General features: G+C 41.4%; 1 protein-coding gene across 1 annotated transcript in view; it reads right to left on the reverse strand.

Annotated features, from left to right (window-relative positions):
* SORCS3 (sortilin related VPS10 domain containing receptor 3) overlaps nt 1-13,381 on the reverse strand; it is a 636,710-nt gene that overhangs the window by 155,553 nt on the left and 467,776 nt on the right. Inside the window, exon 7 of the mRNA XM_051823565.3 lies at nt 3,352-3,470. Within this exon, the coding sequence (XP_051679525.2) occupies nt 3,352-3,470 (119 nt within the window). The remainder of the gene's footprint in view (nt 1-3,351; nt 3,471-13,381) is intronic.

A 13,381-nucleotide genomic window follows, 5' to 3' on the forward strand; every position in this document is an offset into this window, starting at 1 on the left:
TTGTGTTTTAAAATGTGCCAAAAGTCTGATTTATATGCTAGCCATGCCCCCCCTACCCCCACCCCCAAGCGCTCTTGCTCTTGAATCCAGCACCAAATCCTTAACAGCCCATCCCACATCTCCAGGGGGGAAGCAAGGGGCCAGGGCCTGTCACACCTGGCTCTGCTCCCCACTGTTTGTTATCTTTTCTCCCTGTGACTGGCTCAGGATCTTCCTCCATCAGCCTAAGTAAGACAGAAATACTTTAAAACCCCCATATACAAGCTCTCATTTATTTTATACACTGACCTGTTCATCCCCTGATGTATCCTGCAGAAGGATAAATAGATGATAGTGGAGGACAGATAGAAAGGCAGAGAGCCCATTTCCATAGAACACTACGTTTGCACGCTCTGTTTTAGTGCTTTATAGACACCATTAACACACGTAATCTTCCCAGCAATTCATCGTACAGGTACTGTAATTATCTTCTTTTTTACGGATGAATCAAATGAGGCACAGGGCGAGGTCACACAGCTGAGCATGGTGAACCACAGGATCTACACAGCGTGCTCCTGCCCAATCTGTGTCATAGGTTGTCATATCTTTGTTTATATGGACATATACACACCATGTGCCACAATATCTATACTACATGATACGTACATATGAAGTGTCCTAGCTTACCTTCTTGAGTGTGTACATACTATGCATACGGTTTCTTTGTCTCCCTCTAGTACTACATGCCATTAAGGCAGGAACTTTATAGTGCTCCCTATCTCAACCACAGGAGCTAGAAAAGGGGCCTTGAAATGCATAAAACCTCACTAAACAATGGGACCAAAAACAAAACCTAAAAATTGATGTCAGTCCAACATAATAAAAAAAAGAAAGTTTCAGGATAAATGTTTTAAAAATCTGCATATCTTCATGTAGAGTTACAGAAAGCTTTATGTAACACAAGGAAAAATGAAAAAAAAAATCATCAGAGCATTTTAAATTCTAAGTCATGTTTCCCAGAAATAATCCTGCCAGGTTCAGCATTATGTATAGTATTAGCATGAAGTAAAGGGCAACCAGACTGATAAATTCATCCCTACGCTTCTATGCTGAAACAAGTTAAACAGAGAAAGAGCTAATAGCCTTAACAAGGACCCTAACAATGGGAATGGAAGGAGAGCAAACACTTGAGGAATAACTAAGAGCAACATCAGCACACAGGGTGTGGAGTCATTCAAGTTGGTGACATAGACTGATCTGAAGGTTTCCACCAGATGAGAGAAGGGGCACCAGTTCTACAAGGGTCAAGGGCAGCACGTTGATTTTGTTTGACATGCAAAGCACCCATAGTGGTGTGGGGAGCAATCCGGACTGGACTGAGTTACTGGAATTGGGACTTATTCTATGCATCTGCTCTCCCACAATATGGCGCTGGGAGAGAAGTAAACAGCTTCCGCACAGCTGCCTCCAGTTCAACCAATTAACTGTAGGACTTGCTCCTGATTGGAGAGCAGCGTACTCGGCGTGTGGGCAGCTGAGTTGGGATTGGCGGAGGAGGACTATAAAGGAGGAGAGAGACGGCATGCACCAGGAACATCTATGGGGAACATCTAGCTGAAGGAACACCTGTGCAGCCCCCGAGAAGAGCCGGTCGGCGGTGTGCCGCTCCCCTGCGGAAGTGGGGAATGTGGCCAGGGGGAACTGCCCTTCCACGGAGGTGGAAGGGATAGTAGCCAACCCGGGAAGAACCAGCAGCAAACCCGGGGAGGGCCGAGCAGACGAAAGAACAGCGCAGGGTCCTGTGTTGCTCCTCCACGAAGAGGGGGAGCGACAAGTGGAATGTTGAGATGACTGATAGATATACCAATCGACAGTATGTGATAGAGAGGTGCCTGCTCGTGGGCTTTGGAGGCATCAGAACATGGAGATGATGCCCCCAGATGTGGAAATATACAGACAGTGAGCACTGGATGCAGAAGAAAGCAGGTCAAGGGCAGACATCAGGGGAATAGCAAGAACAGTGTACTGTACGTTTTGCACTATAGTTGTGTATGTACAAAACTGCCATGGACCTGCCAAGACACAGAGAAACAAATTTGAGGGTTTGCCTTTAATCAAGCTGAGAAACAAGGATTTCTGAAGTCATAGAGCCTTCATCCTTCATTCACTCCTTCGAAATGGTTTCTGAGTAGCTGGTTACTTTTCCTATATTTTATTGGACCTTAAAAATCCACACAACTAAATTGGAGGAAGAAGTAACTGCTACATACAAAATCTGTCAATACAACAAGTATTCATATAGTACCCATGATTTGCAAATAAAGTTTCTTAGGGTCAGAGTGAAAGATAAAATGTGTGCATAAAATATGGTCCCTCCTCTTAGCACAACATGAAATTTTGAATGCAGGAGAAAAATTTACTAAGATTTAATAGTTAATAGCTCCCAATGGCCTGTGTCCTACAAGAATGCTATAGAAAATAGAGTTCAGAGAAGGGTAACACTGAGCTTGAACTTCATGCAAAATTTTGCAGAGGAGATTGGATTCATTTAGACTGAAGGGTCAGTTATTCAGGTGCTAAAATCTCAGCAAACTCAAGGAGGCTTCAAAGTTATAATTTCCTGGAACAAACAGTTTACAAAACAGCTGAGAGTAGAAGAGGGGAAAGGCAGAGTGGGAAAAATCAAGGCCACTGTCAACAGTTTGATTTGTCACACACAAACACACAGAGTCACTCACACAGCACCATCTTTTTCTTATAATTTGTTTTTTTTTTTTTTTTGCATCTCCTAATCCACAGACATCACAAAAATCAAATCTCAAAGAATGCTTCCCTTATAGCCTCAACATTTGAGTTCTGACCAGTTTTCTCTTAACAGTCAGATTTCTGACTCTTAAAGGGTTGGGGGCTTGGGCATTTGAGGGCATTTGAGCACTGGAAAGAAAAAGGAAGATTTAGGGAGTTCTAGACTTTCCCAACAAGAAAATGCTAGAGATGCTTAATTTATTGGGAACTTTCACTCCCAAGTTAGACAAGTCACTTTGGACAGAAATAGAAGGTGGCTTTGATAAATTACTGAAAGTCAAAGCCCATTAGACATTTGACTTTAAATAACCTCAAACCCCAGCTCAAGACCTAATCATTTCAAGACAGCTCTGTTATCATAAAACAGCAATTCAGCTGAAGGACTCAGTGGGCCACTGACATCCCCTGACCCATGACACCTTAATTTTACAGAAGACATGAATCTCTCCACGGGACTGGGGAGAAACAAAGACCCAGCTCCACATCTTCAGTCTTGGGAAAGCAAACCTCGATTCCTAGCAGGCATCTGATGCTCCGTTTACCACCAACTGCACTCCCTCTACTCACCTGAATGAAAATGTATTCATCCTGGACCACCAGGGAACTGATGTCAATGGAGCGGGCAAAGGGCCCACTCCGGGTGGTCTCAGCACATTCCTGGATCCTGCAGGTGAGGTAGTGAGCATCTGAAAAGAGAGGACAGAACGATACTCAGACACAGGGCAAAAGTGAGCCAAGCTCCCATCATTGACTTCGAAGGGTGTCCACGATGTAACTTACAGTTACCATGAGATTGTACTTTCTTATCTACAAAATGTATAATGACTACCAAAAATATGGTAATATTTGGTCTAGGTAAGGGAGTAGAAAAAGAGTTAATCAGCTATCCTACCAGCAGAAGAGTAAATTGGTATAGCTTTTTGGAAGAAGACAAGTAAAATAGCTATCCAAATTTTAAACATATATATTTTACACCAGCAATTCTAATGCAAGGGATGTTTTGTAGAGAAAGACATATATTTTCACAAAGAGCCAAGGGCATAGATGTCCACTGTGGCATTGTTCATAGCAGTGAAAAACTAAAAAGAAATTAAATGTCCACAAATTAAGGAACATTTAAGTAAGCTAAAATACATGCATACGTAAGAGCACTGTGCTATAATTAAAAGAATTAGGTAGATACATTTGCATCAACCTGACAGTTTTCCCAGGATGCACTGCTCTACAACTTTTGAATATATATTTAGCATTATGTACAGTAAAATCCACTTTATGTTCAAAGAGACCCTTGTCTTCATGGATGCACTGATTTGTGCCAGAACGGTATAGTAAAAAGTTTGAAAGGATATGTGAAGGTACTTCAAAAAGTTCACAGAAATAGGGAACTAAAAGGAAGTTTATTTTGATATAAGAAATTTTTGAAGACCATATGTAGCTTTTTTCACAATATAATATTTCCCATGACCTTTTTGAAGACCCTGTATATATCAAAATTAGCTATGATTACCTTTAGGTAAAGGAATGGAATTAAGGAAATATAATTGAAGTAAGACCTTTGATTTTTACATTATGTGCCCCTTTATTATTTTTACAATAAGAATACATTATTTCTTAAGTAATATTTACAAGGCTTACATAATTAGTTGTAAAATCATCTAAAAGTCACAACAGATCACCACGTCCCATCAAACAGCCCCCAACATATGTGGCAGCAGCTGCAGGCAAACAGGAAATCCCTAGCTCTGAAAGGCATTCTGACAATGCCCACAGAGTCATACAAAGAAAGACAATCCATTCAGCTATTTGCTCCTCATGGAAAAACTACAAGTTAGTCTCTGTGAAGAAATCATGGTGTACACTTGCTTAAACGTTGTTATTTTTTATTTTATGAAACTAAGATAGTCAAAATGAAAAGTGGGGATCACTCAAATATTCAAAGCATAAAAGCCGGTATCATCTCATACCACACGCCTTGCTAGGTGTGTCTATCTACTGCAGTTGTTCACTTGAATGTGTGCACAGATGTCAGAGGCTACAGCAGAAGAGATGGTAGGCAGCAGAGATCAACAAAGGCAAAAGATTTAAAGAAGCAAAATTTAAGAGCAAGTTGAATTTAAAACAAGGGCACTTTAATGCTGCTTATATTTGATTAACGTATTCATTTATTAATTCAACAAGTACTTCTTGTGCACATACTCTTTAGTAGATACCATTTGTGCACTAGGAATACAGTAATGAATAAAAAGATTTTCTATTCTCAGACCTACCATATACGAAGAAGCTTATTCAAATTGAAGTAGCTAGTTATTACACATTAATTTAAATGAATACTTAAAAATATACTCATGTAACACAGAAACAATTTGGTGGGAAATGAATTCATTATGCATTGTGCATACCTACTTCTTGAATGTCCATATATGAGCAGAGTCTATTTGCTTTGAAAACTATAATCCCAAAATGCCTGACACTGATTTTCCTCTCTCTCTCTCTCCATCAGCAGTCTTATCATCTTCCCAGTAGCTCAAGCCTCTTAACTTTCCTTTCTTCTACATCCCATCTAATCCATTTGCCTCCTGAGCCTGGATAATTCTGTGAAGTCTTTCCAGTCTCCCCTCTTCTCTCTATCACTCGTGCCACATGCCTGGGAAGCTCCATCACATCTTTCCTCCTGTTACACCCACTTAGTAACTGGATTCATATGGATGTTGGACTGGGAACTGGAAGGAACCAAGGCAAGCAGCCAGAGTCATCTCTAAGCCTGGGACCCAGCTAATACCTCCTAGTAACAAAACCACCAACACTACTGAGTGCCTTGAACCCACGTCCAAATATCTTACTGTGCTGGAACAAAAGGCCTTTCACAACTAGCCCAATAAACTAATGGCTGAGGTGTCAGGCAAATCCTTATGACAGCAAAATGAGTTGGGGTAAGATGATCAATGGCAGCTGCTGCAGGGTCTCAGGGAGCACAGTAGGGGTCTCATTAAAAGGGCAAACGTGTCTCTTTAAGGGCAGGGTGTGGTGCTTCTCCCTTCCAGCTCATCACTGACAGAGGGGATAAGACAGTCTGAGTTTCTACATAAAGCCAAGTGTCCTTATTGTTTTAATGCAAAATCAATCTCCTGATGTTTAAAAACAAGCAGCCAATTTACATGGAAAATATGGAGTGGCCCAAACACTGTGCATCCAAACAAATCCAGGAAAAATATAGGAGCCACTCATTTCCCATCTCAGCTCTGTAAATTGGTCCTGTCCTACAGCCCCAAAGACAAGACAGCCCTTCCTACCCGCGTGCTTGGCTAGCTTCAAGTACAACCTACATGGCCCTTCATCTTCATCTTTGTTCACAAAGGAAGCCAAGAGCAGCCTGACTGAGGGGAGAGTAGAAGGCAAGGAGCCCAGTTGTGCTTTGGAGCAACTGCCTGTCCACCAGGGATTTTCTTGGCCCTCATAGCCTTGGTAATTTGCTCCTAGAATAAAGCACCAGAACACAGTGAAAAGCTGCAGTAAATACATGTACAGAAACATAAGTGTTGAAATAACAACCTGCTTCCTCCTGGCCAGTGTCTCAGGAAGCTCTCTATATTGTAATCAAAGGTACACATAGGAAAACACTTGTATGTCCCCACAATCTGACTTCGCCTCCCCTGGACACCTGCTGTTCATTGGACACACTAAAGAATCAAGCATATTCAAGGTGACCCCAAACAAAATCAAACTCTACCCAAACCTTGGCCTGCGGCAGGTGAGAAATTATGCCAAACTCATCCTACTTCTTGGCTCTCTCCCTGTGTGCCACCGCCCAGCATGGAACGAAAGGTCCAATTTAATGAGAAGGCAGCACTAAAATGAGTATTTGAAATCCACTTAAAATTCAGGGGCCTTGCCGTCTTTTGCTGGATTCATATACTGTTAGCCTCAACGGTTTTATTTTTTTAAAACACAGAGATGTGAAAGTAAGTGCTACAGCTCCCACTGTCTGGAGAGAACCCACCGTGGGGGGACTGGGGAGGGGATGAACTATTAGGCCAGCCTGTCTGTCAAGAAAACATGGCTGAGGGTCACAGAGGGACTGTGGTATCAAGCAGGAGACAGGGGATCCAATTTGGTTCAAGCTTCATATGGGCAGAAGGTTTCAGATTCAAACTTTGGACGTTAAATCCCAATGATGCTGGAAACAGTTTTAGAGATTTCGTGATGAAATTCTAAAAGATACGTACCATGCAGCTTGAAATTCCAAACAAGTATGGGCCTTTTATTTGTTTTCAGTAACATCAGATGGCAGATAAAATGGAACTCGGCCAGCTCTCTTGAACACATTGTGTTGTCTGAGAGCAAAGCCTTTGACGCAGGAAAGTGCTGAGTTCAAATCCTGGACTTATTCTGTGCTGAATGGCACTGGCTACGTAGCAGCAACAGACTCTCCCCTGTGAGGCACAGACTACTTAATATGTGCCTCCGAGGACCACAATCAGGATTGTGTAACTTATCATTGTTGACTACCTTTTAAAAGATTAGTACCTGTTATTTTTATTATGAGGAGCGAGGGAAGGGGATTTAGCTCTTAGCATCCTTCATTCATTCAATTAATTTTATTATAGAGAACCAAAAGATTGTGAAGTCAGAGATCTTCTAGTAAAGTCATATTCTGAATTCATATTAGTGTTTACTTTCTTTAAATCCCATGGTTTTCAGAAAAAAAAAAAAGTGTTTCTGAGCTGGAAAAATCAAGTTGAACATCAAGGAAGAGGCAGCCCTTGAATTTCACCTGCATGGTGATGTGTGCTAAATGGGAAGGGAATTCTTTAAAAAGGGTATGAAAACTAAATGTGGGTTTTTAGGTAGGCAAAGCTCCTGAAATACAGTACGTACTTACATGTCAATAACTGACTTTGATTAAAAGTTAATCTTATTTTCTTTCCTTTGAAATATGCTCAAATGAGCAACTATAAAGATTAGACCTTAGGAGAATCTCATTTAGTTATCCCTATGGGAAAGCCAGAGAGTGGTTACCTAAATGGTTAATCCTCAGGATGGAGGATGAACATATTTCAAAAAGTGAAATGTCTTCCTAATTGATCTGTAAGCACTGACGAGCTCATTGCTCTATTGACAAAACTGAAAGGCAATGGTTTTGGGTCCCTATATCTTGGATACAGGGATCTGCGTAGTAACCTTGGAAATATCTGGCCCTATTTCAAACTAACCCTACTGCCAGGAGGTGCTTCAGAAAACATGGTATCATCTCCCAAGTGGGGTGGCCTCCTTGCTTTCTCACCCTACAATGCTGCCACCCGGTTAGAAGGGCTGTCTCAAATGGACTGACTCACTTATTTTGTATTGGATCAAGGTGTGAAGGGAAGATTCCAGGGTCAGACACTGCCTGAGATTCCAGGAAGCAGAGAACATGAGATGGTTCCTGTCCTTGGATGACACCATGGCCAATGACGGAGACGGGACATCATCTGATGACTGTGCCCTGGGACCTTTGCTGAGTGGAAGATGCTCAGAGAAGCGGGGAATGCGACCAGAGAGACCAAAGCAATCTGAAACCTTTTGCCTTCTATTCTTCCTAAGAGCTTGCAGGGAGGCAGCCGGTTTTCCTTCAGTAAAGCAAATCTCTCATCTATAGCAACAAATGTCATCATAAAGTGCACTCTTGAAAACTTCCCCAAAAGGACAGCCTTCTTAGCAACAGGAATAAAGTCTTAGCCATCTTTTTCTCTCCTTGGGCTGACTTGATAAACCCTCGGTAAATGCTAGTTAAACTGAACTGAATTATATTAAAACCTCATACATTTTTGCTGTGTTGAATTATATGGTGACGTGTGATTATGTTTTGCCATGGAGATTACTAAATATTCAAACTTCCTAGTCATAACGCCTCTTGCCACATCACAGAAAAAAAGCTTTCTGTGATTTGCTCAATTTCTATTCCTTTGGGTAATACACATATTGTCAGAAATTGAAAAAGTGAATTAAAATTGTGAACAAAAAGCAAATTCAGCTTTTCAGGTCTTTTCTTATGGAAAGGCTCAGGAACTGTTTATTTTGAATAACAACTTTAGCTCTAAAATGCAAATAAACAAGCAGATTGAAGGTAAATCTGAAAAGTTATTTAGCTTTCATAAGCCTCCTTTCCCCAACCTCTTTATGCACTGTGCAAAACAAAGGAAGGGAGACTCCCAAAGCAGCATATGGGACATAGTAGGTGCTAAAACAAACACAATCAACAAACACAAAACAGTTAGCCTTCCCTTCTATGGGGTTAATGGACTTAAAAGAGTTTATTTGTAACACTTCTAATATCTCACAGGAGAAATGTAGCATTTCCCCCTTCCTAAGATCATAAGAGGCAATGTGGCACAGCCATGGACATTTAGAGATCACACTAATTTTTAATATCTTAGGAGTACTGATACTGTACCCAGGCTCCTTCCACTCAACCCACTGAATAATCTGACCCTGAATGTGATGACAGTATAAAAATGATGACAATGATGATGACGGCAACAGTGAAATTTTTGAGGACTTTCTCTGTGTTGACAGGTGTTCTAAGAACAACATGCATTAAGTCTGTGCATCAACCCATGAAGGAGTTACAATTATCATCAGCCCCATGTTATAGATAAGGAAACAGACACAGAATGGTTAAGTGAGTTGCCTAACTTCCATAGTTTTAGGAAGTGATAGAGTTGGGATGTGAACCCAGACAATTTGACTCCAGAATTTGTGATCCTACCCATTATGTATTTGAAATATGTGAAGAAAATCAGGCTGAGAATTAGGTCTGTTCCTAAATACTGGGTCAGGCCCTGTCATTATTGGTCCATCAAAACCTCAGGTAAGTTGTTAAGAAATTTTCACACATCTCGCAAAGTTATACCATCTGAAAACTCTCATTTGCTGCAACTTTTCAAAAAAAAATTGACATACTCTTTTCAAAGATGCTTCTAGAATCTCATTACATAAAGTGGATTTTAGTGAACTGGCTCTAGTTGAACAGAGAGCAAGCAGTCTGCAGTTCCGCCGACTTAGCTCCCATTTCATTCTCATCTTGGTTGCTGAATTATTAAGAGTTACTAGAGCCCAGGCTTATACAGTGCAAAATCATTGAGTTAATCAATGACCCAAAGTCCTCGGAGAGCCAATGATCAGCACATCTAGAGCCCAGAGTTTAGTCTAGAGGGCAAATAGTTCCACTTTGTTGGCCAAACTCATTTCATTACTTACATCTATCTGGAATGCTCTGATAAGTTACCTTGGCTCAGCAAGAAAGTGATCAATTAATGAAGGTACATGACAGATGAGGATAAAGAATGGGAGCACACATGCTATTCCGAGTCTCAAACTCTTTGTTTACACATGTACAAGTTAGTATTTTTAAATATGTGAAATATACCAGGGGATTCCAATTCAATCCCATCAAGGTGGCATGTACCAATGCCATCTCACTATTCCAAGTGATCAATTTCAGTTCACAATTGATCATAATGAAAGGACTAAGAGTCAAAGGGAGCACATAAACAAGTCTAGTACCTGCTAACACTAACCGATAGAATAAATAAAGGGGAGAGTGATCCAACATGGGAAGTGAGATACTCAGCAGACTCATAGAATGGCAGATGTCCTAAATAGCACTCTGGCCTCAGAATCAGCCCTAAAGGCATTTGGATCTGGCTGAAAAGCCCATGAGAGTATTTCAGGCATGGAAAGCCAAGACACTCTGGCAAAAGATCTCTGTGAGTGAGATCCCAGTGGAAAGAACAGGTCATCAAAGAAGGAGGTACCTTTCTCTGAAGGGAGGAGAGAACCTCCACTTTGACTATGACCTTGTCTAAACAAGATAAGAGTCGGAGAACTCAGAGGGCTTCCATAGCCTTGGAAACTCATGACTGGAGCATAGGGAGATTACTGATGCCATAGACAGGAGTGTCAATTGGTAAAGTCAACAACAGGAGTCACTGTGCACTTACTCCTCATGTAGGATCTCTGTCCTTAATGTGCTGTGCATTGAGATTTAATGCTATAATGAGTACTCAAACAATATATTTCACTTTGTGTTTCTATGGGGGTGCAAACTGTTGAAATCTTTACTTAATGCATACTAAACTGATCCTCTGTAAAAAAAAAAAAAAAAAAGAAAAGAAATTATCAATTCCCAACCTGACTCTCACTGGGATTAAACATGACAATAGGTCTGATCTGATTTCATCATCATTTAAAAAAAATCATCTATTATTTTTCACTTTATGTTTCTGTGTGGGAGCAAACTGTTGAAATCCTTACTTAATGTATACTAAGCTGATCTTCTGTATATTAAGATAATCGAAAATGAATCTTGATGTGAATGGAAGGGGAGAGGGAGTGGGAAAGGGGAGGGTTGTGGGTGGGAGGGACGGTATGGGGGGGAAGCCATTGTAATCCATAAGTTGTACTTTGGAAATTTATATTCATTAAAAGATAAAAAAAATAAAAAAAAAAAACAAAAAATAAATAAATAAATAAATAAATAAATAAATATGTGAGGCATTAGATGAAGGATAGAGAAAGGCTAAGAAATTTGTCTAAGGTCAAATAGCTCCTAAATGACAGAATGAATACTCCAACTCTCAAAGATTTTACTTATTTATTTATTTGAAAGGCAAAGGTACAGAGAGCAAGAGACAGATAACCAGTTTTCCATCTGCTGGCTTACTCCCCAAATACCCACAACTGCCATGGTTGGGCCAGGCCAAAGCAGATTGGGCCAGCCAAGGCCAGGAGCCTGAACTTTATCCAGGTCTCCCACCTAGATGGTAGAAATCCAAGTACTTGGGTCACCACATGCTGCCTTCCCAGGTTCACTGGCAGGAAGCTGGATATGAAGTGGAATAGCTGTGACCTTAACCTCTATTCTGATGTGGGACATCATTATGGCAAGCAGGGGCATAACCTGCCAGACCATAACGCCTACCCCCTAATGCAACTCTTAGGTCATTAAGCTAACACTCTTTCTACTGACACTAGGTGCCTACTGACACTACATATATACTTGTGTATTCTGTCTGCGACTGAGTAAGTGACTGTGTGTCAAGGAACCGAGGAATGAGAGAGAGAGAGAGAGAGAGAGAGAGAGAGAGAGAGAGAGAATGAATAAGAGAGGGAGGGAGGGAGGGAGGGAGGGAATATGAATGAGTGTGAATGAATGTATCAACGGCACACAGATAGATCTCCAAAAGAGAATGGAAGGAAAAAGACATCTGAATCCTGAATCTCATGGTAGAAACAGAACTCACACTACCAACAAACTAACAATTTTGTCCTGTTTAAAACCCTATCCCTCTCCCTCTGTCTGTTACTCTCTCTGTAACTCTGTCTTTCAAATAAATAAAATAAATTAAAAAAAAACAACCCTATGAGGGTAAGAGGTAATTCAATGTTTTTATCCAAGTCTGGAAGTCCGACACCCAACAACATGGTACAGAACTAGGCCGGAGTGGAGATGCCTCCATCTAAATAAGAAAAGGACCCTCTTATTCTGGGTTTTCTGCAGATTGTGGGAGTCAGGCTTAGAGAGTGTCAGTGCCACACTGCAAGACTGAAAAGGCCAAGGTCTGTGTTACTGCTGTTGCAACTCCTTCAGTCTGCGGTGGTGCTGTCCTGCAGACATACAAAGCCACAAGTGACCTTTCTGATTTTCCAGGAGCCGTGCTTCAAAAGTAAACAGAAATGTGAAATTCACTTTAATATGCTTTCCTTAACCCTCTACATCCCCCAATGCTATCATTGCTTTATTTCACCAATATAAAAATTATTAAGGAGCTCTGTTTCTTTTCCTTTCAGCAATCTAGGTACCTGATGCCTATTTTATACTTAAACCATACCTGCATCTGGGCCAAGGACTCCACGGCTGCCGTCTTGGACAGCACAGTTCTGGCATGACTTCCGTGCTCGTGCTTCTACCAGCCCTTATGAAAATCCAACTGATCCCACAAAATGAGCGGTAGCTGTGGCCTCTTCTCCATGGCCTTTTTGTGGTCCCAACACTGCGTCCCAAATTCTTGAATCAGAGCTCGGTGACCTTTAGCACCTGATGGTGCGACAAGGATCCGTGCGTGCTCGTGTCTCTCCTCCGGCCTGTGGGCTACCTGGTGCCGCATGTGTCCTGCTCATCTGGGTATCACCCAGAGCTACAGGGCAGCATACATCAAAGTGGGGTCCAGGAACTAGCCCTAGCACCTGAGAACTTGCCAGAAATAGGGACTATGTGTTTTCTCAGGTTCTCCAGATGGTCCAAACATTTTGAAGTTTGAGAAGCTCGGACCTGATGCAGTGGTTGTGGTTCTCAATTCTACATGTACAGTAGAATCATCTGGACAGTTTTAGGAAAGGTCAATGGCTAGGGCCTTTCCCCCATAGTCTTCATTCATTGAACTGAGCTGGGACTCATTGTGTGTGTGTGTGTGTGTGTGTGTGTACACACGTGCATGCATGTCTCCTAAGTGACCATAATGCTTGGTTTGAGAGCCACTTGTCTACTAGACCTGTGAGATATCTCAGTAGAGTGAAGTAAAATGTGAGTGGATGAATAAATACAGGGGAAGCACAGATT

The sequence above is a fragment of the Oryctolagus cuniculus genome, chromosome 15 (genome assembly GCF_051225735.1).
Source record: "Oryctolagus cuniculus isolate XC-2025 breed Fujian yellow rabbit chromosome 15, ASM5122573v1, whole genome shotgun sequence".
NCBI classification, from domain to species: Eukaryota; Metazoa; Chordata; class Mammalia; order Lagomorpha; family Leporidae; genus Oryctolagus; species Oryctolagus cuniculus.